General features: G+C 38.0%; 3 protein-coding genes across 4 annotated transcripts in view; 2 read left to right on the forward strand and 1 right to left on the reverse strand.

Annotated features, from left to right (window-relative positions):
- On the forward strand, window positions 1-15,192 carry LOC127351138 (ceroid-lipofuscinosis neuronal protein 6 homolog). Of its 2 annotated transcripts, XR_007880796.1 has the most exons (9): window positions 1-162; window positions 2,628-2,748; window positions 2,871-2,969; window positions 4,067-4,255; window positions 5,713-5,768; window positions 9,925-10,047; window positions 10,918-11,200; window positions 11,291-11,411; window positions 13,084-15,192. XR_007880796.1 is itself a non-coding variant. In XM_051378395.1 (8 exons), the coding sequence occupies exons 1-7, from the start codon at window positions 113-115 to the stop codon at window positions 11,183-11,185; spliced, it is 906 nt and encodes a 301-aa protein (XP_051234355.1). In that variant the 5' UTR covers window positions 1-112; the 3' UTR covers window positions 11,186-11,200; window positions 11,291-15,192. The 2 variants fall into 2 exon arrangements, 1 of the variants encoding a protein (XP_051234355.1); XM_051378395.1 differs by having other exon boundaries at window positions 11,291-15,192.
- Window positions 11,302-20,022, forward strand: LOC127351143 (calmodulin-like protein 4). The gene is made up of 6 exons (XM_051378402.1): window positions 11,302-11,411; window positions 15,429-15,610; window positions 15,723-15,753; window positions 16,040-16,180; window positions 16,821-17,009; window positions 19,597-20,022. Exons 1-6 carry the CDS (start codon window positions 11,351-11,353, stop codon window positions 19,692-19,694), a joined length of 702 nt encoding a protein of 233 aa, XP_051234362.1. The 5' UTR covers window positions 11,302-11,350; the 3' UTR covers window positions 19,695-20,022.
- LOC127351118 (A disintegrin and metalloproteinase with thrombospondin motifs 7) overlaps window positions 19,909-27,381 on the reverse strand; it is an 80,838-nt gene continuing 73,365 nt past the window's right edge. Inside the window, exon 24 of the mRNA XM_051378342.1 lies at window positions 19,909-25,264. Coding sequence (XP_051234302.1) covers window positions 25,119-25,264 — 146 coding nt within the window. The 3' untranslated portion in view covers window positions 19,909-25,118. The remainder of the gene's footprint in view (window positions 25,265-27,381) is intronic.

The raw sequence follows: 27,381 nt of genomic DNA on the forward strand, positions 1-27,381 counted from the left end.
AGAAGGCGACAACAAGGAAGTGAAGACGTTAACTGGCGTTTGTTACCGCAGGCGGTCAGTACCGTAGAGGTAACGTTAGCTACACCAACGATAACGGAGCAAAGACGTCAAAATGACTACACGAAAACGTCGAGGCAAAGATTTACACACAACACAAACTAGGTTTGTAAGTTAAAGGCTAAAGTTATTTTGTTTTTTGCTACCTTTGTAGCCGTTGCTTTGTTGTTAGTTGTTATTAAAGTGTTTGTTCCCGAAGTTCAGAAGTAGTGGAAATTAACTTGGTTGGTAACCCTTAGTTACCGGTCAGTTCGCTCTGCTGCTTGTTCGCCTGCGTAAGCGCCGCGACTGCGCGCAGAGTCAACGGTTGGACGCGCGAATGAAAGCGAACAAGCGCGAAGTGTCAACGTCTCCACTCGGAAATCTCAATTTAACTTCTGAGCTCATGTTAACTGATAGCTGGATTATTTTAACTGTCAAGACTTGTCGCTGTTGGTGGTTAATAAACTGGGACTTAACAGCAACAACACCCGGTTGGTCATGTGACAAGCTAGAGATACGATGCTGGTGGTGGTTACATCCTCTTGTTTGGAGACAGTCTTTGGCCATTTAGCTCCTCTTCCTTAACTTAGTTAATGACCGGTCGCTTCGTACTCTAGAAGCTAATATTGAAAGGCATTTCACAGTATTCTTTATTATATTTCCAGTGAACTCTGTGAAGCCTGTAGGCGTGCGAGTTGTGGGTCCATAGGAGCTGTAAATAGCTGCACTCCCTTCCTGGTTTGTGAATGGTTTGAGTGTTTTTTTTCTGCCCTCACTGTGCTGGAAAAATTGTGAAAGAGTGAAGGCAGTATTGGACAGCGTGCATTAAGGTTGTACAATTATTCAAAATATTATTAAAATTGCCTAAGCTGCAATTTTTGGATACATTTGTGTGACAAAATAGCATTATAATGAAGTACAGTACTGCTGCAGAGATGCTCTGGCCTTGTTCTCCAGATGTAGGAAAACATGTTCATTTGTACAGACCCCAACAAATTGATCATCATGATTTTAAAAGTTTTAAAAAAAAAATGAATTTGTGATGCAAAAATGATAATTTCCACACTAATAGTGCATCACATCGCAAAGTAATAGCTATAGGATTTTTTATGATGAATATAAGCTACTCCATTAATGAGTTAAAAGGCCTACAGTAACAACAACGCCACATTTGCAAAAGCTAGGTGTCAATTAGGGAATTCTGCTAAATAAAAAAACCCACAAAACAGCTATAATAAAAATAATACCTTATGATAATGCTTCAATTTTAGATCACCTGGGGAGTAGATACTCCTTTGTTAATATACACAGATTTGAACTGAAAATGGTGGCTGCATTGCTGCCTGAAGGCAATACTAAATAAGCTGTAGAGAGAATCACAAACTCCAACTTAATACAACGGGACACACACACACACATACACCCACACACAACGCAGCAACAACACAACACACACAAGCCCTGTCAGAGATCTTTGAAAAGACTGCATATATTAATGCACAAATATTTACTATATAATCAAAATCCAAAGTCACCGTAGCACTTTCATTTTCCTCAACCTTGAGGCCTCACATTTCATCTCAGCAACTGGTACTTTGGAGCAATTTAAGACAGACAGAGACATCAAAAATGCAGAACAACAATCACTGGCATTTATAATATGACACATGTCCAGATAATAAGACCACATAACAAGCTTCTGATTTGGACATAGGGTTTGCAATTTCATGACCCATGTTTCCGTCCTTAAATGCTGTATGGATATTTGAATGACAAGAGCGGCGTTTCAGGCAGACATGGGGCGTAATAGCTCTATTTGTAGTCCGTCTGTTTTGCTGGTGTTGACAAACAGCCTGTATTCCTTTTGCCTGACCTGACAGGCAGGCCTGACGGACCCGCGGTGTATTCAGCCTTTTGTTGTCTTGGTACATATGCTGAACCACAGTGACTGTGTTCGGCGTGGAACAGGAAACTGCACAACTTTGAATAGGTCAGCAAATCCACAGCTGCTGTCGCAAACATCATCTGACAGTGATTTCAGAAGGAAACAGCTCCCCATTTTTTATAAAGGCAAACATCCAATAATTTAACTATGAACTTAAAAGTGTATGATGATATTTGTTTATACGCTATATTGTGCCATTTTCTATTGTTGTTTACTATAGTCTGCTAAAATATATGAACACATAAGTGAAAATACTTTACTTACTTATATTTCCATTTGATCTGTACATGCAAATCTTTGTATACACATCACTATGGCTAAGCAAAGTGCTTTGTTACTTGTGATATAAAGGATGTGACCTAACATTTTACATAGTAATAAAATAGGTAAGTAAAAAGCATTGCAAGTTAGACAGTACCATGAAATAGATATGTGTAATTTCTGTGTCTATTTTAAGTAAAACAGCATTAAAAGGAACCATTGTGTTTTAACCCTGGTTGACTGCAGTAGTAAACACCATAGTAAACCATTACTTTACTCCAGTATTCCCAAGTGCCAATTAAACACTCGACCTCTGTGCTGACCTTTGCTTTTGTAATGTTGCTTTATTATAATGACACTCACTGTAAATGTGTGTTGACAGCGCTGCTGGTGGTTTGAAGGAAAATGTGCCACAGAAGAAAATGCAGCACTTCCACTTCGACCTGTGGTTCTGCCTGACTCTGCAGAACTGGATCCTGGACTTTGGAAGGCCTATTGTCATGGTAAGGAGGCTCAATGACCATTTCGCTTGCCTCATGCAGTCCTAAATAGTGCAAAAAATATACGATGGATAGTTACACAACATTTTATGGCGCAATTAACACCAATTTCTCATATGTATTAGATTATCCTTCCTCTGGAGTGGTTTCCCCTCAACAAGCCCAGTGCTGGAGACTATTTCCACATGGCATACAATGTCATTACACCTTTCCTAATGCTCAAGGTAGGTCTTAACACAACAAAGTGCTTTGGTGATTTATTCAGTATGAGACAATAAAGATAAACTTAATAAATAAATTATGTTTTATGAAAGTCCATACAGTATATACTAACCAATCAACAGATCAGTGTAATTAACCCCGTCATGGATAATTACTACTAGTGACAAAGAGCACAAATATAGTAGTTACATTGCTGTCCTTGGTATTTATATGAATAATATAAAGAATATTTGCAGCACAACCAGTTGCTTTAAGGGGCTTCATCACACATACAGGAAGCAAGATAACCTTCGACTGTTGCATGTTAATTATGCAGAAAAACCTTAAACTCCTCATACAATTTCCAGACAGATCTCTTGGTCAGTATTTTTATCAGTATTACATATTATTACATAATTATAATTACAGATAACCCATTATAGACCACTTCATGTGTTGTATATTCTCATGCGTACTTCTGCGAGGAGATACGAAGAAAGAAAATAAATGCTCACAACAAATTCTGTAGATTAGCAGATTATTAAGTCTCAGCTGTCTGACTGATGCCGGCCCCTTTTGATTTGACAGTAAAAAATTTTCTATGGCTGATGTTTCTAAAACTATATTGACACTTGACACGCCAAATAGTAAGAGGGTAGCCCAAAGAGATATACCTGGTTTTCAAGGCACACAAGCAAGATCTGGGGATTAATTCCTGGGTGTCGTCCACAGCGCAGCACTCACTGAGAGCTGCAGAAAATGGAGAAATGGGCTGAAAACAGAATGAAATATCTGAGATGAAACACTGGCTTTGGAGCACCATGGTAGCTCACCTGGTAGAACTGGGTTTGGGCCTTTGCTGCATGTCATCCCCTCTTTCTCTCCCCACTTTCCTGTCACTCTACAGCTGTCACTATTAATTAAAGGCAATAAATGCCACCAAAAAAATACACTGGCTTTTTATGCTTGTGATTGTTATTAAACTAAAATAAGCTACTTGCTATGTATTATGCATACATTCCTAAAGATGCTACCAAAATAATAAAAAAAATAGCAATGGATAATGTCAACTAGATACAGTTAGTATAATACAGAATGTGTGTGTTGCTGCTCCATTCAGCTGATTGAGCGCAGTCCCAGGGCGCTGCCCCGCTCAGCGGTCTACCTCTGCATCATCACTTTTGTCATGGGAGCCAGCATCCACCTGGTGGGGGACTCCATCAACCACCGGCTCATCCTGAGTGGCTACCAGCTCCACCTGTCAGTCAGAGAGAACCCCATCATCAAAGACCTCAAACCTGCCTCACTGGTAAATATCTACTGTATCTACCTCACAGTAGCTTTATCCCATAATGGGCATGCTGGGAATACTGGAATATCCTTAGAAAAAAGGTCAACATTTTGTTAGATATCCTTTTTAATGTTTAATGTCTTCAATATATGCTGTTTATTATCACCTATCAAATCTGTTTGCGTTGCCACGACTCTCTGGTGACAGTTCAGTGAGTTGAAATTAGTTTTTCTTGTCTGCGTGTGACACAAGCTGACAACATACCACACAAAATATATCTGTATTGTGACACTTGTTTGATCCAGCAGAATTGATCCAGCTGTGTGGGAGTGTAGCTTATTTTTCTCTCTGCTCCTTCATTTCTATCACATCTTTTTTTGTCAGCATGATTTCCGGGGGAAACGCACAGCGTCGTACTTTTGACAATGATGTCGTTGTCAACAAGACATTATAGGTTGATGTATGGCATATCTGGGTCAGAATAGAAAGAGACAGAACTATTACAGTATATAGGGTCACTATTGTATGTTTGATGTTAAGATTGTAAGCACTGGCTTGGTTTGACTTCAATTTTTGAAGGTTAATATCTTGTTGTATCTCTCTACTGCTTCTACCAGTGCAGCAACCACATGCAGAGAGAAATCAGGTGAAAGCCATAAATTAAATGTTTAGATGTACGGCAAAAACCAGTTTACTGAAAAACCAACATGAACTGACTTATCTAGATTTTTTTTAGTTTCAGATCAGTTTTAGTCAGACTTTGTATTTTTTTCTTTCGATAAAAGGATACACAGCTACAAGAAATAATTGTTTCATCCCACCTCACTGCCGATGCTTTCAGAGTTGTGACTATACTGCACCAGACCAAGAAATCAGGTTTCTCTAGCAGATGTCTTGCTGTGTATCATCTGTGGTTCTTTTAACCCAGAAGAGTATTGGACATTTCTAATTTCCATAATGTTTCATAAATTAGTTTGACAGGCATAAAGCTGACAATAACAATACTTAAGAACATATAAACCCACAGAAACCATCACAACAGATGTAATAGGGCCTGTTAGGTTTCCTTGCGTCTGATCTCTGAGTCGTTGGTTGACTTGTTTGTCAGCAATAATATGCATATTGTGCCCCTTGTGTGTGTAATGCATTTATTATTGTGTTCATTTTAGTGATAGATCACTCTCAAGTTGAGAGTCACATTATTTTCATACTCAGACACTGAGTATGGAAGATGCTTATATGCATTTGTTACGTTTCTCCACTCATTTATTTAGGGATTGTCCTGTAATTTGCCACCTTCTGTAGATTTCTACATATTGCCTTATTAAAATGTAAACGGTACCAGAACAGTAGGTGGCACTGTTGCATAAGGCAGAATGGAGCACCACAGCGCTTCTCTACCGCTGCAGAATAACATACCTGTTAATGCTGTAATGAGTTTCAACTAATTCAGCCTTTGTGTCCTTCCTTCACAGATTGACTCCTTTGAGCTGCTGTATTATTATGATGAACAGCTGGGACACTTAATGTGGTATGTGTTCATGATAATTATTGTATATATACTGCATATAAAGTGCTTGGAAATTACTGGAATGTAGCAGAGTGTTTTGCTGTGAACCAGTGTTTGTTAACCTCTTTATGTTTAAATCTGATTGTGATTGTGAATGATGGATTTTGTGTCTTTTGAAAACACATGGATGCAAGAAATCAATTAAAGAGCTAAAGGTATAGATTCAGACAATTTTAATACAGTGGAGGCTATAACTATAGCCAGGTATCAGTGTGCTGGAATATATTCCATCTATTTTCCATCTAAATACAAAACTGATTTTAGGATGAGCAAACTGAGGAGGTCAGCGGTGACAGTTTACGCCAATTGTGTGAATCTGAGTGTTCTGACTAGAAAATAAATCCAACAACATGCTGGAAAATAGAAGCAGAATCAATTTGGTCTGATAACAAAATAAATTATTGAAATATTTTTTTTTTTCAAAGATTTGGGGCGAGCAGCAAGTGGAAGAGGTATATCTCTCCTTCTTTTTCTTGTTACGTGCGTATGCCTTTAGTTTTATGCCTCAATCGGCTGATAACGCCCCAGGAGAATGTTTTTACTCTGGCGCTGACAGAATTTCAGTTTGCACTGGATGATGCTGCTGTGTTGTGTGTGTGGTTTGAATATTGCACCTCCAGGCAGAACACACAGACTGAGTTAGCAAAACAATATGCTATCAAATGATGACAGTGTGTTAAGATACTGCCTCAGATTAAATTCTGATTAAATCCATTAAAAGTGTATTTATGTAAATTAGGATAGGGGATGTATGCCATATAACCACAATGTTCCTAGTCTGACACTGTGCAAGGCCAGGGACCATTGTAACTGTGACCAAGATAGGTACAGACATTTTACACACATACTGGACACAGTTGTCAGTGCTCTCTGGTGGACAAACTAAGCAACGACCACACTGTTTCTGAGCTACTTCAAACGTGTCTTTGGCGTTTCTGTACTGCCATTTGTTGACACTCATTTGCAAACATATACACTGATACTGAGTTATAATATAAGCTGGCCAAAAATCTGACAAGTTCTAAAGAATATTGGTTTAAAGGCAACCAGGGATATACAGTGGGTACGGAAAGTATTCAGACCCCTTTACATTTTTCACTCTTTGTTTCATTGCAGCCATTTGCTAAAATCAAAAAAGTTCATTTTATTTCTCATTAATGTACACTCAGCACCCCATCTTGACAGAAATGTAGAAATTTTTGCAAATTTATTAAAAACGAAAAAACTGAAATATCACATGGTCATAAGTATTCAGACCCTTTGCTTAGTATTGAGCAGAAGCACCCTTTTGAGCTACTATAGCCATGAGTCTTCTTGGGAATGATGCAACAAGTTTTTCACACCTGGATTTGGGGATCCTCTGCCATTCTTCCTTGCAGATCCTCTCCAGTTCTGTCAGGTTGGATGGTGAACGTTGGTGGAGAGCCATTTTCAGATCTCTCCAGAGATGCTCAATTGGGTTTAGGTCAGGGCTCTGGCTGGGCCAGTCAAGAATGGTCACAGAGTTGTTCCGAAGCCACTCCTTTGTTATTTTAGCTGTGTGCTTAGGGTTATTGTCTTGTTGGAAGGTGAACCTTCGGCCCAGTCTGAGGTCCTGAGCACTCTGGAAGAGGTTTTCTTCCAGGATATCTCTGTACTTGGCCGCATTCATCTTTCCTTCAATTGCAACCAGTCGTCCTGTCCCGGCGGCTGAAAAACATCCCCATAGCCTGATGCTGCCACCACGTTTCACTGTTGGGATTGTATTGGGCAGGTGATGAGCAGTGCCTGGTTTTCTCCACACATACCGCTTAGAATTAACGCCAAAAAGTTCAATCTTGGTCTCATCAGACCAGAGAATCTTATTTCTCATAGTCTGGGAGTCCTTCATGTGTTTTTTGGCAAACTCTGTGCGGGCTTTCATATGTCTTGCACTGAGGAGAGGTTTCCGTCGGGCCACTCTGCCATAAAGCCCCGACTGGTGCAGGGCTGCAGTGATAGTTGACTTTGTGGAACTTTCTCCCATCTCCCTACTGCATCTCTGGAGCTCAGCCACAGTGATCTTTGGGTTCTTCTTTACCTCTCTCATCAAGGCTCTTCTCCCACGATTGCTCAGTTTGGCTGGACGGCCAGGTCTAGGAAGAGTTCTGGTCGTCCCAAACTTCTTCCATTTAAGGATTATGGAGGCCACTGTGCTCTTAGGAACCTTGAGTGCTGCAGAAATTCTTTTGTAACCTTGGCCAGATCTGTGCCTTGCCACAATTCTGTCTCTGAGCTCCTTGGGCAGTTCCTTCGACCTCATGATTCTCATTCGCTCTGACATGCACTGTGAGCTGTAAGGTCTTATATAGACAGGTGTGTGCCTTTCCTAATCAAGTCCAATCAGTTTAATTAAACACAGCTAGACTCCAATGAAGGAGCAGGACCATCTCAAGGAGGATCAGAAGAAATGGACAGCATGTTAATTAAATATGAGTGTCACAGCAAAGGGTCTGAATACTTATGACCATGTGATATTTCAGTTTTTCTTTTTTAATAAATTTGCAAAAATTTCTACATTTCTGTCAAGATGGGGTGCTGAGTGTACATTAATGAGAAATAAAATGAACTTTTTTGATTTTAGCAAATGGCTGCAATGAAACAAAGAGTGAAAATGTTAAAGGGGTCTGAATACTTTCCGTACCCACTGTAGTTGGAGTCACATTTCATTCACTGAGTTGATTAGTGAAGGAATGACGGGCAGACTTTAAAATTGTTTTTTATAGTCAGTTTAATCCACAGTTGGCTTTGGGGCTCCAGCTAAAAACTTGTTTCATTATTGATTAATCTGCTGATTATTTATTCAATTAATCGCGTAGTCTATCAAATGTAAAAAAAAATCATCACAAATTCACAGTCAAAAATGACATCTTCAGATGATTTGTGACGTTGGTATAAAATAACAAAATACCGTTTCAGCCCGAGTTGGTTTATTTAGTTTTACAGTAAAACTGGTAATACAGAGTTCGGTGTGAGCACTGTTACTATAGTTACCTGCAGTTTAATACACAGATTTTTAACAGTTTTTTAACTGTCAAGTTGAACTGTTTCAGGTGTCCTGATGTGCTGATTTGAACTGAAACCTATTGTCAGTTAGAACATTTCCTACAGCCATGGTACAATATTATTTAATAATTATTCTCTAAGATGTTCAGTTTGAGAAACAAATATCAGTACAACCTTCTCTGTCCAAAACACACTGACTTCATTTTCAGAGAGAAAAGAAATCATTATTTTTCTCAGTCAGCCCTGAGAGGTTTGTGAAATGGTTTTGGCTCAGCTGTTGCCCGGCCAAGATTTTAGAGATCGTGCTGGCGCTGGCCTTAAGCTGAGTCGAGTTGAGGGTCTTTCTTAGGATTTTTGTCAAATGAGAGGTGATCTATTATGCTTTCTTTTTTTTTCTGTCGTTTATTACTTTATGCTTCTTTATATGATCATCTGCACCAGGCACAGTATGCCCAAGAAGTACAACTAGCTCAGTCTGTCTCAGTTATTCGCCCAGTCTACTTAGGACTACTCTAAGTTTTGGAGGTTGTTCCATATGTCTCGCATGAAGAGCATTTTTGTTTATGAATATATCATTTATAGTATAAAATATAATATTTTCTGGTTTTCCCCTGATTTCCTCCAGCTGCTTTGCCTCTGCTCTCTGTGATCTATGGAGTTTCCTGATGGACAAATAGCTTTACTTGTTGCTAAAGTAACTGCAAACGGATGCTAACTGTCGCTGCTGTTAACTAGTTTGCTCAGTTAGCCATGCAGCTAGCTGTCCTATTAGCGCGGACTGGGAGCTCCGTAAATCGGGAGAGTTGAGGCAGAGCATCCAGAGGACATTAGTGGAAACACTACAAATTATTTTCTCCATTAAAATATAATGCAGTTTCACCGAAATTAGTAAATAAAAACATACGCATACTCTAGTGGAGTCCCAGAATAAAAATAAAGAGCTGGAAGTGAGCATAATAGATCCCTTTTAACAATTTATGTGGAATTACACAAATAAAACGCATGTACATGTACATCTTTTACAAAGACCTACTTGAATGTAACTTGAATGTGTTGGTCTACTGTACAGTTACGGCCTCTTGTTTTATTTTAGGTATATTCCTTTCTTCATCATTCTGTTCATCTACTTCACCGGCTGCTTTACCAAGGCCAAAGAACAGAAGAAGATTCCTCTCTCTGGTTGGCTGTTGCTGGGACCCAGCGCCCTCTACTACTGGTCAGTCTCCTCCTCATGTCTTTTAAAACCTTCTGTGTGCTTCCATGAATACATGACTTGTAGCGTTTTTGTTCAAGAGTGAATGAAAGGTTATCTTTGACATGAAAAAATTACAAAAATAGACATATGTAAACAGTATAAACATAACAATGAAAATTATACAGTGAGATAAAGATGTGTAAATTTGCAGGACTAACAGGGTAATTACATTGGCATTAACATTGACTAACTAATGTGTACCCTAATCATTCTGCACTCAAAGCCTCATATTTAAACTTCTTTTAGGGGAACATTTACATGCAAATTTTAGGTTGTCCCATCTATTTTTAGAATTAATTGCTGTCCCAAAAAGGTATGAATGTGACAATGTGAATGTGAAAGTGTACAGCAGCATGTTTTAGACAGAGCATTTCCTTCTTTTGTCAGATGATGGACAGTAAACAGAGTGTAATGTGATGTTGATTACAACTTGAGGTTGCTTAAAAATGAAAGCAATTTATATCACAATGTTAACTGGCTGGAACAATTTAAGTGTTTTTGGAAATGAAATTAATGAGTTGCACTGGGTGGTTTCTTTTGTTGGGAACATAACAAGCTCTGTTATTTCCATCTTCACTTAGTGCAGAAATTCAAATTGAGGAGAGGAGCGTTGATCGTCGTCACAAACCTAAAAAATGTGCCCTTTATAAAAGCTATGACTCCTAAAGCAGTGAACATTTTCATTGTAAAACAGTTTCCTATGTATATATATATATATAGTCGTATTATGTGGTTATTGCAAAGGTTTCAGTTGTAACGAGTGACTGATTAAACGTTAGTATTTCTCTCTGGGTTTATGACATCTCTTGCTTTTACTTTTATTTCTTCAAGGTACTTGGTCACAGAGGGACAAATCACTGAACTTTTCCTCATCACCTTCCTTGCCATGGTTGCCATGGTGATATATCAACAGCGTAAAGGGCTCAGCCCAGACAGCAACGGCCTGTTCCTGTTCTGTAGTTTCAGTGGTACTGTGCTTCTGGTGGCACTGTGGGTGGTCTATCTGTGGAATGACCCAGTGCTGCGCAACAAGTACCCTGGGCTCATTTACGTGCCAGAACCCTGGTCCTACTACACATTACACATCAAGAGCCACTGAATAACATCTGCCCAGGTCTGTATACCTCTCTGTTTGAAGAAAAAATATTTCTGAATGTCATATGTTTGTATGAACTGACTGATGCATGTTTTCTTTCTTCTGCAGATTTCCTGTGACAGAGATTGTGGCAGCACTCAGAATGACGTCAATACTGATGATGTGATAATGGGCAACGACCTCACTGTTAAACACAAGGTCCTGCTGCCTTCAGCCATAAATTCAAAAGGTGAAATGTTACTTTATATGTCTGACTTGAGATCTGAGACATTAGGCCAGTACTGCATGTCACATATAGCAGGTTAGCAGGAATAACTGAGCCTTTTCTCAGAAATGTTTTTTTTAAATCTAATGTTTAAATGTTATTTTACAATGCCTCATGTAAGTCTATCTGTGATAGATGGCTACGTGTGTGTTTAGCCCCAATGGGAATGTGTTTTATTTAATTATTTACTATTATAGTATTCTGTTTTTTTATTGAAGGTGTGACACCAGGGCAGGGATTAACCTGCTAAAAACAAAAGGGGGGCTGTGGTCCTCTTTTTAAAGCCCCCAAACATTTCCCATTGTGAGTGTAATGTCAACAGAAATTTTAAAAGATATTACATTTAGATGTTGGCACAGGACCCCTGTGTAAGACTTTAACATTTGAGTTGTGCTTTAATGGTGCATTGGTTTATTGATACCAGAAATGTAAACTTTGATACAATACTAGTAGTAAAAACCAATACTTTATACCGTATTTCAATACCCCAGGAAAAATAAGTCCTAGCCACACAAAATACGATTATTTTTTATTATTAATTTTTATTTTTAAATGAACCACAAAACATGTGGTATTGAAGAAGTATTGAAGTATCGATACTTTGGACAACCTTAGTGACTATTACAAATAATTTTGTAATTAATTCAAATTTAGATAAAGTAATTGCCACTCAGACAACCTGGGGCCTTCGGGTCTCCTGAGAACGGCATCAACTGTTCTCACCGTTAGTAAATACGTAAATACGCCAACTTAAACTGCATGAAAAAGTTGAGCTTTTACAATCAAATTCAAGGTTATTATACTGTATGTAGGGTATATTCACTGAAAAATCAATGACTACATGCTGTGAGGTTGATCTGTAACAGCTCAGAAGAAGTGTTGTTCGTTCAGTAAATTGTCTGCCAGTCACAGCTGTTTCTGTCTGGCTTCCAAAAAGAAAAGAAGACAATGGGAGTCATTCTAATCCTGACGTACTGTCTAAACACGGTTGTGTAAAATAATATATATAATACATTCAACATAGCACTTTCCAAGCGAGATGCACAAACTTCAATAACAAGATATAGATATGGACTACCATTAGAAGAACAATGGCTTCAAAGTAGCCAAAACAACAATTTAGATACAAAAAAATAAAATCAATATAAATTCAGTAAAAAAGATAAAACAGCCATATGTAATACCAAGCCAAAGACAAGATAAAAGAGAATGTAACAAAGTATGATGGTAGCATCACTGAGCAGTATTATATAAACAGGGTCTGTTGGTCAGTTAAATGTGTTTTGAAGTTCGATTTAAAAACAGAAACTCTGGAAAGGAGGAATGTTTCTGAACTTTTGCATTTTATTTTATTTTTTAAGAAAAACTTTTCTCAGGTATGAAATGTTTCACACTTTTCACATTTTGGTGAAATGTATAATTGCCATGCTAATTTAGACATGAAAGCTGTTGTAGTGTAGATGTATTCCTAATATCAAAAATAGAGCAGAATAATCAGAAGATGATTTATCAGAAGATCAGGGGGAGGATGAGAGAGTACATAACCCTGAGGCAGGTTACGCAAGAGTTTAAGAAATGCAATGCCTGGACAGTGTCAGAAAAGGAGACTTATCTTAAGTTTTGGTTGGTCCAACAGAGTCCAATGCTGTATCCGAGCACGCCAGAGAGGCAGTTTACAATGCTTCAACCAAACTGACTCCAAGGATCAGCTTATTTCCAGCAGTGCCTTGTTGTCCAGGAACATTCAGTAAATCCAGCCAGTTCTTGGGAGCAGCTCCCACTCTCATTACTTTTATATATGTCACTTGTGAAATATGCCCAGAAACAGCATATACTTCACAATTATGTCCTCCTTTTAGCTACTTCCACTCCTCTGTCATGCTGCCTTTGTTAGGTTTTTTTATTATTCCTCTTCTCCTGCTCACAGGTGTGTCTGATTGATCTTCTTCCTTCCCCCACCTTCCTCTCTTGTCCAAGTACAAAAGGGTTATTTCCTTTTTGTTCCCTTTCAGCTACACTTAGCTATTATATTTCCACATGTGGTCTTTATGACCTAACCCTATTGAGAACATACTTTCTTTGACAAGATGCTTTATTGCATGTGGGTCAGTAATGTACAGTATAACAGACTTCACAATGAAAAGAAGTCTATTGTACAGATGCTTTTACATTATTCAAAAGGTCAAAGAAACAAGAGCAGATGACATACAAATTAATTTGATAAATTCAAGTGTAGTTCAAGAGGCTCTCTTTGCTATTGATCTCAGGAACTGTACAGGAGAGAACAATTTTGATTGATTGCTTCTTTAAATGATCTCAGAGCAAATAACGCTTTCTATTTCCTCATATGTGGAAATATCCAGAGATATCCAGAGATTGGAAAATGGCTCATGTTATACCCCTACATAAAGGAGGTGACAAGAGCAATCTTAACCACTATAGACCAGTACGCAAACTGTCTTACCTGGTCCTGGAAAATTTAGTAAATGACCAATTACAGATATTTCTGTCCAGAGTTTCCATCTTGAGCCCATTTCACTCTGGTTTTAGAGCGGGACACAAATACTGTAGCTGTTGTTACTATGGTCGTAATTGACCTATTCAAAGCATCTGATACTGTAGACTATTGCCTGGCTACATTATATTGGATTTCATATTCATGCATGTAATTGGCTAAGAAACTATGAGAGAGACAACAATCTTAAATTGGGAAGCCATCATATTCGTAACGAGGGGTTCCACAGGGTTCAATTTTAGGTCCACTTCTTTTCACTATTTATATCAACAATACTGTTTGTCTTTGGCAAATTGTCATGCAGATGATACAGTGTTGTATTATGTTGCTCTTCAACTCTTTAACTCATTTATTATCGGTAATGTCTGTGATACATGTCATTCTGTTTGATATGATATGGTTAGGTGGTCTTCTTTCCATGAGAGACGTGATACTCTGTGGTATTTTTTGATCTGTATAGCTCTTATTGGAAAATTACCATATTACCATTCAGAATTGCTTTGTCACTCAGATGGGCTTTATCAGAACTGCTTTAAATTTTAGTGCCATTGACTCCTGGAAATAAATACAGCCCCTCCTTAAAATCAATACAGTTAACCTTCTGGACATTTCAGAGATCTTTAAACTCCCTTGTAGTATCACCTTTTCTCTGTTATAATATCTTTTTGTTCTTTTTTTTCTTCTTTTTGCTTTTGTAATTGACACATTGTTTTCCCTTAATGGGCGGCACCATGGTGTACCTTCTTCACAGCAAAAATGTTCTGAGTTCAACTGTCAATGGTTCAAAACCCCTGGCCAGCTGGGGACTTTCAGTTTGAATGTTCTCCCCTCGTCTTCCTGGGTTCCCTCCGGGTGTTTCGACTTCCTGCCAAAGTCCAAAGACATTCAAGTTAATTGGCGAGGCTAGATTTGCCGTAGGTGTGAATGTGAGCTGTAAGGGTTGCTTGTCACTATGTGTCAGTCCTGTGAGGAACTGGATCAGTTCCAGCCCCCCTCCGCCTCGCAAAGGATAAGCGGTTATAGATAATGGATGGCAATGATCTCTCAAGTTACTTTGCTGATTTTTTTTTTTTTAAATGTTGAGTAGCCATCTTTTTCTTTGCAGTTATTGTTCTTAATGTAAAATTGTGATTGTTTTGTGTATTTACAGTATTATTCCTGCTTGTAAAATACTGTTCAGTTACTGGTTAGATTTTACTATGTTTATCTTAAATAAAATGTTGAAATTTACCTTCTACCTGCTGGTTATTACTTAAATTTGTCTCTTAATACACCCTATTTGACCCTGAACATACTTTCAATCAAGTCTTTACAAAGAGCATATTGCCGTTTTATTTGTGACAACACAAATAGTTAAATGATTTAAAATCTCGTTATTTATTTACAAACCTTCCTTCTATTATATGGCACTGTAGTATCATATTGTGATTGACTGGTAATAATTGGTTGCCTCCTTTTATTGGAAGGGGGAGGGGAAGGGAAAGGACAATGCAGCACTTTGGCTCTGGTATCTGCGTTTCCACAGCAACACATATTAAATTACGCAGAGGCTTACAGGTGGTGGACTTTAAACAGAGGTGGAGGGACAGGTGACGTGGGCAACATAAAACTCTCCTTCCTGGAAAGAGCCAAACCAACTGCAAAAATGGTAAGAGCAGAAATTCTTTCCATTAAGCCTTTTTTCATATATTTCCTTATGTAACAGCAATTTCGTTGTGTACTGACCTGACAAGTGATGCCAAACTATTGTCACCTTGCAGGCAAAATTCTTCAAACAAGTTCAAATCAATGGTAAGAGTGTTCTACGGCACACATGTTGTTTTCCATTTATTGCTTTTATATATTGGTGTTTGAAATGTATTATTTGCTGTTCGTCTTCATATGTACTTTATATTTGCCTTTCAATAACCAAAACAATGTTGAAAAAGATCATTTTGACCTTGTTTAGTCTTATTAGTCTGAAGTTAATTTTAACTTTTGTATGATGGACAAAACTTTATTGAAAAATGTCCCTTACTAAATAATAAAATGAAACAAACTGCTGGTGTGATCCAATACTTTTTCCATTTCCCTTCAGAATTCAAGGAGTGCTTCTCCTTGTATGACAAGAAGCAGAAGGGCAAGATCGAAGCCAAAGACCTGATTACAGTAATGCGCTGCCTGGGCACAAGCCCCACGTTTGGTGAAATTGACAGACATCTACAAGCTCACAAAATCGGTAAAGCACAACATACAGTGAATACATACAGTTTGTGGGCCTTTGTTTGAAGGCTGCAAAATCTTGTTCAGGTTGACAGTAGTTAGAAAAAGTCAAAATAGGTCTTATACTAAAACTAAAAGTATTTCATTAACATCCTTCAGTGGGTTTATACACATTACTGTGCAGTACAGAGGAAGGAACTCTTCATTCAGGAGAGGAGGTAGTGTTTGTTTTTAACTGTAATTGTGTATGAGTATGGTTATTTTGGTTGGTGCTTACAAACTGCAATTGTTGCAAGGGTACAGCATTTTTTTCAATATTATTATTAGGTTATTATAAAACCTTGAGTTCCAGGCTTTTAGAAGGCAGAAGAAATTAAAAGAAAAAGGGTTTTTTGCTTTGAACAAACAAATAATCAAGTCGGTTTATTCATAGAGCTCAAAGGGAAATATTTGTGTCAGTTTATACAGCCTCTTTCCCTAGATCCTTAAAATAATTAAGGAATAATTGGGGGGGGTATATAATCGAAGAATCCCCATTACCATTATATAAAATTAAATATAATGTAATTCTTGTCAAAACTTGTCAACTCATGCTTATTTTTTTCTTGGTTATTAACATGACGCAAACTTAATTTCTGTGCTATATTTGTGTTTAGATAAGAAAGGGGAGCTGGACTTCTCTATGTTTCTGACAATGATGCACAGACAGATGCAACAGGAAGACCCCAAGACAGAAATCCTGGAGGCCTTGAGGATGACAGACAAACAGAAGAAAGGATACATCCAGGCCTCTGAGCTCCGGGCCAAGCTCACCAAGTTAGGAGAGAAACTCACAAACAAAGAAGGTACATATCTTATTCACCTATCACCTATTACATAAATCAGACTAGAGACAGTCTGTAAATGTTGGGACAGTTGGACTCTATAATATAAAATAGAGTTCTATGATGTTGAAGGGCAGATTGTAAGGTTACATTTGAAGGCATTAACACTAAAAACCAATGAATATGTTGAATTTGTAGCATTTCGCACCCTTGAATATGTATGTCATTGCTTCATTCAAAATACTGAACTGTGTTGAAGGAGAGCCAAAACAATGAATAACTCATGTCTGTCCTGATACTTGACTGCAGTGAATATCACTATCAGGGTTAAAACATTCTGATTTCTAAAGAGGAGTTGGGAATTAACCTGTTTATATTAGATAAGACTTTAACTGATGTGTGTTCCAATGAAATGACAAAAATGGATAGATATTTCAGTCAAAACAGTGGCTTCAAGCCCAGCCTGCCTCTACCTCTCCGACACACATCATCTTTTCCTAAGATTTGTCACATTTACTGTCTTCCCGTGGCACTATGAGCTCCACAAAGACTCCAATGCACTGTAACTGACTGCAGTGAGTCTGGCTTTAGAGTTCAGCTCAGTGTCTCCTTGGGAATTACAAGCTGATTCCCTAAATCCACTACAATTTGTCTTGCCCCATTGATACAGTAGCTGTCCTGTGACCTGCTTGTGTAATACAGCATTCCCCTTGATATTAACTTTCCTATAGACCTTAACCTGACTATCTTCTTTTCTGCTGTGTACCTGGTTGTATCTTCAGGTGTAGTTTCCTGAATACAGACACAACATGCTGCTGTATTTTGGTAACTGGTGGAAAGTTGTCGTCAAACAGATGTGAATATATTAAAAATATACTCTATATGTGTAATACTACAACTAACGATGAAGCCTGCACTGTTACTTTTTGAAGATAAGTTTTGGTGATAATAATTCAATAACAGCAGTCAATCTTTGCTTAGCGTCTTAGTTCTTTCTCTTTCTTCCAAAACTTAGAATTTTTACTGAGTCTGTGTGTCAGACATGTCAACACTGACGTTTCACTCCATATGTGAAGTGATGACAGTAGCGCCAAAGGATCAAAACTGGATTGTCCAACATTTTTAAAGCTAAGAGTTTGATGGAAGGACTCCTGCATGGATGCCGATATCCAGTTACATTTCAGGGGATTGATTTTGATGCCATTTGTTTTTGAAAGCCCAAGATCAGTCATTCATACAGTTCCTGGCTTCAATGCAACATAAAGATTTAATTCAAAGTACTGTCAGTGTACTGCCTCTGGATGGGTGCTGCGCACATAAAGCAGTGGGGCTCCACAACTTCCCAGTGGGGAGACTTCCATCAAGTTGACGGATTCCCGAATTACTGAAGCAGATAGTGATGCCACTGTACTAAAAGAGCCGACAATAGTGCTTTGAAGCCGTTCAGCTACTTACTGTAGCAATTCTCACTGTTGCTGCTCTAATACACCAGCGTGAGTATTCACCATTGGCATTCAGGGGATTTTTGGTTTGAATTTAAAAAAAGAAAGACTGACTGAGATGCTAAAACTACGGAAGCCCCCCCCCCCTCCGGGGTCAAAATATATAAATCTGAACTTGTTTTACAAAGTTGCGTGCAGGGTTCATAAACCATACTCTCGGATTCATAACCTGTGACCGCAAATCTGTAAAACGAGCCCACTGTTCTGCAATCTGTGCATGTTTTTATTACTCGCTAGTGTGTAAAAAATCTAAAATCACAACAAAAATTACAATGCATTATCTATAAAATCTATGTGGGTAAGAGATATTATACTAAATGACTGCAACTTGTTTCTCATTGTATAGTGACATCTTCTGGTGTAAAGCCATATAACCCTCCTGCTGTTGGCTACCAGCCCAGAGTGCACATGAGCACACATTGCCAAACCGAGGGAACAGTTCCTTGCGCACGGATTTGTAAATTGAGAGTACAGATTTACACAGGGGGTTCAAAAGGAGATGGGGAAATACATTTAAAGGATTTGCCATATGAGGAATGTACTGTTGTTCACGTAAAACTAACTAGTAGTAATCATACCTTTTATTTTGTTTAATTATGGTTTTTGATGCATTAATTAGACATTTTACTGTTGTAGCTGGTTGAGATGGAACTAATTTAAACTACTTTACAGTTTAATCTCTAACAATGATACTAAACTGATCATATTTTTAATCTAAAATAAAATAGTAACCAGTAACTACAGTTGTTGAATAAATAGTAGTAACAGATAATAGAATAATAGTAGTAGTAAAAAGTACAATATTTTCCTCTGATTTCTAAGCTTTCACATGGAGTAGGAATCCCCATTAATAAGTTAATTTCAGTTTTGCTAATCACTCTATGAATAAGAAGTGCACTCACAGTCAGCACAGAGGTTATGGTTTGTGCCAGCTCTACACTTTGACAGAGTTGTTGTCAGACACTCAAAAACTCCCACAGTCAAAGACCAGTAGGGATTCTTTAACCTCTGCTTTCTGAATAATCGTGGGAGACAGATGAGTTTTCAGGCAGCGCTCCCCGATCTTCAGGTTCACTTACAAAGCTGTTTCCTCTGTCTCTGTCTAGTGGATGAGCTCTTCAAAGAGGCAAACGTCAAGTCAAACGGGACCGTCAACTATGAAGAGTTCACCCAGATGGTGACACTGCCACCTGTCGATTACTGATCTTTCAAGGAAAGAACTTCAGAACAACAGCCATGATGGGGAACTGACTTGACATACACCGCACATGACTGAACACGTTGTAAAGCATTGCGGTTGTACTGTTTTGTAACTGTATGTAACCGGTTTGGCGTGTCATTCTTTGACGGGATAAAATTAAATTGTCTGTACACACTTTGTCAACCCTGCCCCCCCAAGTCCAACAAATTAGTTAGAATTTATATAAGCAAGTTTTAATTTAGTTTTATTTTGTAGTATAAAGCACAGTGTATAAATATCCATATGTAATAAGACATTAATGATTAATAAAAGAATAACATTTTGTCCAAAACATGTAAATGTTGTATCACTACTACAACTTACATTATGTCATTTCTATGAGGATTACTGTACATAGCAACTGTGGGCAGGTAAGCATCATTTTAGCCACTTGGCAAAACATAGTCTTGATTTTGTGCTTGAAAACCAACATAATCCAATACATGTACAAATATGAATCTTTAAAAACAGAAAAAGTACAGAAACAATCAGTTCAACAAACTGAACTGGGAAAAAATAAGATGATCTTAGTTGCTGCTAGGGTTGCAAAATTCCGGGAATCTTCAAAGTTGGAAACTTTCCATGGGAATTAATGGGAATAAACTGGATATTTTTAATATTGCTTGTACTGTTAGTCTATAACAGGGAACTTGCATGTAGTTGAAAAGAAACATATTGCAGGATAATCTTGCTTAAAACAACCTGATTTAATGCATCTTCAGTTGAATGTCCTCCCTATATTCGTCAATGACATGCACACACGCAGTAATCAGCATAGGCTACTACATACTCGCCAACATTTATTTTTTAAAATATGGGAGATTTTTTCTTTTTTTGGGGGGGGGTAATACATAACCCATTGCTATTAACCTATTTGGGTTAATTGTATTGTACGCATATAACCATAACCACAGCCATAGTAAATCAAAGGCAGCATGCTCACTACCATCATATGTTAAGCTAAAGGTCAATGGTTTGGGCTACTACTTATGGTGCTGTCCATTTGTCTCGTAAATCCCCCGCCCGAGTTGCTCTGTAACACTTATAGCGTTCCATTTGTCTTTGGGCATTACGAGTCGGGAAAGAACATGGACGCCACCAGTGCAGCAGCTGTGTTGTTATTGCTTGTGGCTCATCTAAACAAGCTCAATGTGAAATAATAATAATGTTTTGCTACAGAAACACTAACATTTCAAGTAATTCCGTTATTGCAAGTCTTACATTTCAATAATATTTTGCCATTTTCGCCGATTTCAGTTTCAACAAGTGCTGTGGCGTTTCTCTCGAGCCTCCAGGGGCCACCAGGGACAACAAGGGGCCTCCAGGGGCAGTGGCAGGCTAGTGTTACTGTTAGCTACATTAGCCTTTTTAGCAAACCAGCTCGAAAACAAAACTTTACATTGTATTGCACGCACAGCAACACCATGCAATGCATAAATTGGTGACATTAAAACGACCAACGTAGTACAAATACAAAGAAAATACATTTCAATATTGTATGAATTACCCAACTTTTCCAGTTAATTCCCATTATTTCCCATAATTTCCCATTAATTCCCAAAATGCCCATTAATTTCCATGACAGTTTCCAAATTGGAATGTTTCCATTCCCCAGTTTATCTTTACATGACAAGTTTCTGGAAAGTTTCCGGAAATTTACCGGAAAATGTCCGCCCCTTTGCAACCCTAGTTGCTGCTTTACACTGCAGTCAAACAGCAACTGTGTGGGAATATATTTATAGATGGAAAACAAATGCATCAAATATGATTGACCCTTTATTACAGCCCTCCCCTGATTGTCCAATCAGTTTAATAATTGTAATTAAGCTTTGGAGTCTAAATTCCCTCTAAATAAAGGAAGAACTTGCAGTTTACAAGTAGTTTTTTTTTTTACCTCCAAAAACAAGAAAGAGCAAACGTGTAAGGAATAAAAAGACCTTTACAGCTTTGTCCGAGCAGGAACCACAGGTGTAATTAAGAACATCAACAATGTGCATCTGCCTAAATGTCTGCAGTAAAAAAGGCCAATTGCTCCAGGTTAAGCTGCTGACATTAGCATGCCTGACTTCCCTTACTGCCTACGGCAGCACATTAGCATTACTACTACAGCCAAAGGGGTGGCTTAACATTAGCAAACTACATTATGTTGTCAAGCTGTTGTTATGTGTTAGCTGGTCCCATGTGCTACTTTGTCATTGGTTAGTGGTTCTGTCCTCCTCCTTATTGGATTTGGGAGGATTCATTAGAGGTACAATTGACAGACCCACATGTTCCTCATCCATGAAACCTGTTGTGAAACATACTATCTTCTACATGATGAGCATGCAGACTTTTTGCCTGGGACCTTCTGACGTATCTGTGACCTCAGCACTCCACATAACTCCATATTTCAGTCTCTTAAACATTCCCTGCCTAACCTTGAGGAGGAAATGTAATGTTGTTTTGGACCCAATATCCAGCTTCAAAGGTATGTCCATGTTGCTATTGTCTGTATTTTACCTTGAAAGATAAAACAGACGTTTACATCTAGTTTTTCCACACTGTTCCACTTTACCCTCCTCTCTATTGAATCATACGTTATTGTGCAGCCACGCCAGGGCTTGGCTTAGTCTGACAATATTGGATTCAAATTTTGGTTACACCGCTGACATGCATTGTATCTTTGTGGGCAGGCAGACGACATATGTGGGGGCCAAATAAACTATCTTTTATGATACAACCTGCTGCTGGATAACATATATAGGGAACGCTATGTGGTCGAATCACACAGTAGCATATGGACGTTGAGGACACGAATAGGGCTTGTATGTAGCATGCTGATAACCCTTTAGCAGGGTCAGTTGGACACATCAAATACTTAGGTGTACGCAGAGTTTGACCAACTTTTTACTCAAATAAAATCAGCAAGTGACCGTTATTATTTCAGTCGGTAGTATCAATGGTCATTGACTACAACTGAGAAACCTGTTTTTGTCTTTTTCTGACTGACATCAATGACCCAGTGTTGAAAAAATGAATTTAGATTTAACTTTTGATTGGCAAGTCTGCCACCATTTAACTCTGTATGTGCCACACTTGAATAAAGAGCTTGACAGACATAGTAACTGAAACCAAGAAGGGAGGGACTTATCGTACGATCAGTTCAATTCAATATTCATCCTGAGGAAAATTTCAAATGGAAGTAATTTTGAGATATTAAACTGAACAAGGCTTTAATTGCTTGTTTCCAGCACCTATACCTGTAAACCTTAAATAAAAAGTTATTCAAAACACATTTTTTCTTCCAATCAATAGCCCTTTACATTAATATATATTATGTAGACAAGGCAGGTATAATTTACATAAGCATTAAAATTAAATTATAACTGCTTTATCAAATAATAATCACTGATGACTTCCAACTGTGTGATTATGTAACTACACTCAATTGTATCTTGGTTCCTGTGTTGCTTGTGTATACAGTTATCTGAGGAGAGAATGTACTATACATTACTTAACAAAAGGTTGCTACATATGAGATTATTATAAGGTTATTATTATTACCTTGAACAAATTCGTTCCATCTACACAACCCCCCCCCAAGTCCAGACAGAGAGTTCATGCTCCACTCCTCCAGCTGCTTCAACAGCTCTATTCATGCAACAATCAACATATTTTACTGTAAATTCTCCCAATTTACAGTATTTTACAAAAGTATGAAATTATTTTTTTCCCTCTTTTTCTCCTTTACTTCTAATTTTTTTTTACATTAAACAGCATAAAGAAATACAGGAGGATATGATAGCATTGCAGCTCCCTGGGCTAGACTCCATTGATAAGCCTGAGCTGCTTTTCAATTCCTGATGAAAAGACTCCTAACGGCAGCTTATGTACGTGTCAGTGCTAACAACAATTCTGAAAGAATGAAAATATGACAGAGTGAAGTGTACTAAAAACCACCGCTGCAAAAGTATAAAATACAATATATACCTAATGTATGACACTGACCTTATTCCCTCCGTTCCAAAGAATAAAAAAAAAACATGTATTCTGAAAAGCTGAATTTGACTTCAATCAAGTGGTTAATAAAAATAATGACATCAAATGATCCAATATTCAAGTAGATAAGGCACTGGGCCTGCCCAAATACCTGACCCGAAACGTTTGGAGCCTGTGCGGCCTCTAGCACCAAGTATTTCCTGCAGCTCCACTTTTCACATTTACCTCGATGTGTAATGACTTTTAAAAATCTGTGTGGTAAAGCCAAAATAAGCTTTTTTACAAGCTGCTATGGACATTAAATATGCCAATTGACCGTTGCTAAACCCCCGCCTCTGAACAGCGATTGTACCATCATAGCTTAGTAACTGCAGCTAGGCGCTGCAGGTCTGTGAAGTGAATGGGGCTGTCAAAGGTTTTGAGAGCAGTGTCTTTTTATTCTTTGCAAAACCAAAAGTGTAAGGCATGAATTTAACAGTGTGCTCTAATGTCAGCTGCAAACATTGCATGCCTAGCTATCTACATCTACTTGCAAGGCCAAGTATTTTGTGAGGTTAGGAACTCAGCTTAACACCCGGATAATCATGTGTTACATTTGCCAAACACATCAGTTAGTCAGCATCCCTAAAGCCTATTCTATTGTAACATTCAAAGTAAACACACATTGTCTAATATGAACATAGACCTTGAATCCAAACAGCTTCTATGCATTTAAACTAGGCATCCAAACTAAAAAACAGTCCTCTTTACTGCAGTACAAGAACAATGCTGTTACTTTTTCCATTAGAAACGAGAAGTCTGTTTTTGTGTTTTCTGCCACTGCATTACAGGTGTAGCAATAGTAAGTAAGGGGGGCAGGGTTTAGCTAACGGTCAATTATTTTTAAATGTCACATCAAGCATTTATGCACCACTTAGTTTTTTGATTCATAACACACAAAACAATTGTATACCTGTCTGTTTTATTCTGTTCGGTTTCTGCTGCTGTCAGTAAAAATGAAAGCATTGTACCAACCATAAAGGTTAACGAGTGGTTTATCTACATGTATAATAGTGTAATAGCATTACGAAGCAGGCTACATTGACGAGAAACCCCTTATGTTGCACCATATCTGTTACAAAGAACTCCTGATCCATAAATGGTAAAACTGTATAATATAAAAAGTGCAAACAAATATTTACATTCTCATTGTTTTGAGGCTATGCTTTGCTACATTTCCAATTAATTTCAGCCCTCTATAATAATTTCACCAGCCGAAACATGCAGAGTTTTGGCGTCGGACTAATTCATAATTAGTCTGTAGTGGTGAATAAATCTGAAAACGGTCCAGGTTGTCTTGATGATTAATTGCTGATTCAGTGGTGCAGTCAGTATTCCTGTTGATGAGACGTGTGTTTATTTTGTTGCACCTCAACGGTGAGACATGCTGCTGGAGCGGGAACGCTGGCTGCAGGTTTTGCAGCACTGTGCTCGAACGTTGGACAAGTGGCAACGGCCAAGCCAGCGGAGAGTCTGACAGAAGCGAAACGTTAGCCGATCTCGAACACATTGTGTTCCTGTGTGGGTGGCAGAGAGAGAGAGAGAGAACGAGAGGTTACACACAGGAGTTAGATACAGACTTCATTCTGTTACATAATTACAGAGTGTATCATAGACATTATGTGAGGATTGTAAGCTTCTTAACATCATAACATCCTAAGATATGTCCTTTAAGTTGAATAGTAACACATGAGAGTAATCCCATACATGGTGCTCATGTTATTTTGTCCTTCAACACAGGAAATGGTTAGAGAAGATTTCTTTCTGATCAAAGCTTGTAGATGCTGAAAAAAATAGCAAATATTCTTGGCCACACGAGTATCTGTTTGGATGCTGGCTTCGCATTAAAGCCACTCTGGTTGTTTCTTTCACAACCATATTTATAGATTACGTCAATTTAGATTATTGTGGTGCAAGTGTATTTAAAGGGTATGCTCACATGTCTTAAAACAATGCTCACCTGCCAACAAGTACAACAAAGCAATCTGTGGTCATTTAACTCTTTCTTGCTTCCATACTGGGCCTGAAAATAATATTTCCTATTGTGATTCTAATATAAGAGATTGCAGACAAAGCCTACAGTCCTCGATCTGTGCAAAGCTCCATCATAAAGTTAAGCCAAATCGTTCATCATACAGATGCTCTGAGTTGCGGTGTTGGAATGAGGCTGAGAAAGAGACAAAGCTGGATTGTTGCATCCCAACTTTTTAGCACAAAATGTCCTGTTGTATGCTACAGTCCCTCCTCTGCATCTCAGTCTTTGTTAAAAAGACTAACTTTTGAAGATACACTTTCAAGCTTAACTGAACTTTAGAATGCATAATTACACAGAACAAGGATGGTGGATTTTGTCCTGTGTCTTCCACGTAGGCATACTAAGTGTTGTTTTTCAGATAGTAAAATGTTAAACTATCCTTTAAACTGCAGTTAGCACCAAAATCTAACCAACATCTGACCTCTAATCTCTGTCCTTTTGGGCTTTCAGGAGCATGTTTGCTCAGAGGCAGATGATCAAAAACAAGAACAGATACTCTTGCAAACTTGGACATTCCTATATTTCTATTCCAACTTTAGTTCAAGTGATTTTTATAATGAACCATTACCAAGAAAGGGCTAACAATGTGATTTAATATATATTTGAAAAAATAGTAGCTGAGCTTTCTGCTACTTTCCCACAAATGTCTATTGAATGGACAAAACAACTCATCAAAATGTTGGCTATGTTAGAGCACTATGACAAAAAAAAAAAAGACATTTGTATGTTTTAGACATTTGTAGCTTTGTATCTGTCTACCAGAGAAAACATTTTTACTATCTGCTGGTCTTTTAAATCCTAGCAGTTTCTGCAGAAGCATGAAATTGAAAAACCAGGCCACACAGCAATTTGAGCGTGGGCTGTTATTGAATTATTACACTTCATCATTCTCTTAAGTGTTTCAGAGCCAGATATTGTTGTAGTTAGCTCATTGTCTTATAGTTTCAGGGGAGCTAAGTGGGTAGGAATCAGGGCTCCTTAAGGAATTAAAACGTTTTTAACACCTTTAATTTCCCACAAACCTGCTCAGTTCAGGTGAATAATACAAACATTTCCGAGAGGCAGAGGCAACAGCTGATGGCTTTACAAGTTAAGCAGTATAGGTCAGTTAAAAACCTCCAGCAAATTACAATGCAACGTTCTCTGAGACCTGCAAACCCTCAGCTCAAAGTTCAAGTTGAATCTTTACTCATCAGGGTCTCCACAGTCTGCATATGAAGTGCGACATTATGATTATCAGATAAGATGATTTGAATGCTTTTATATGTAAATTGGGAGACACTAAGCTGGGGGTGACTGCAGGCAGCAGATGTCTGATACTGAAGACAAACTCTTGTTTTATAAGGGATACTAAAAAAATACATATATACAGTTATATTAATGAAATAAAAAAAAGACAAATCAGTATCACTATCCTGTTTTATGTTCTATCATTGTCCTTATAAGACTCTAAATCAACATGAAAACAAAAAAATCTTATTCACACATCTGAAAGAAACGCACATTTCAATATGTGGGGAAAGTCATTGCAACAAAAGAAGTCCTGGCACAACATCTGTTGAGATTAGTAGTGACAGACATTTTTTTTGTGTCTAGAAA

The sequence above is a fragment of the Dicentrarchus labrax genome, unplaced genomic scaffold (genome assembly GCF_905237075.1).
Source record: "Dicentrarchus labrax unplaced genomic scaffold, dlabrax2021, whole genome shotgun sequence".
NCBI classification, from domain to species: Eukaryota; Metazoa; Chordata; class Actinopteri; family Moronidae; genus Dicentrarchus; species Dicentrarchus labrax.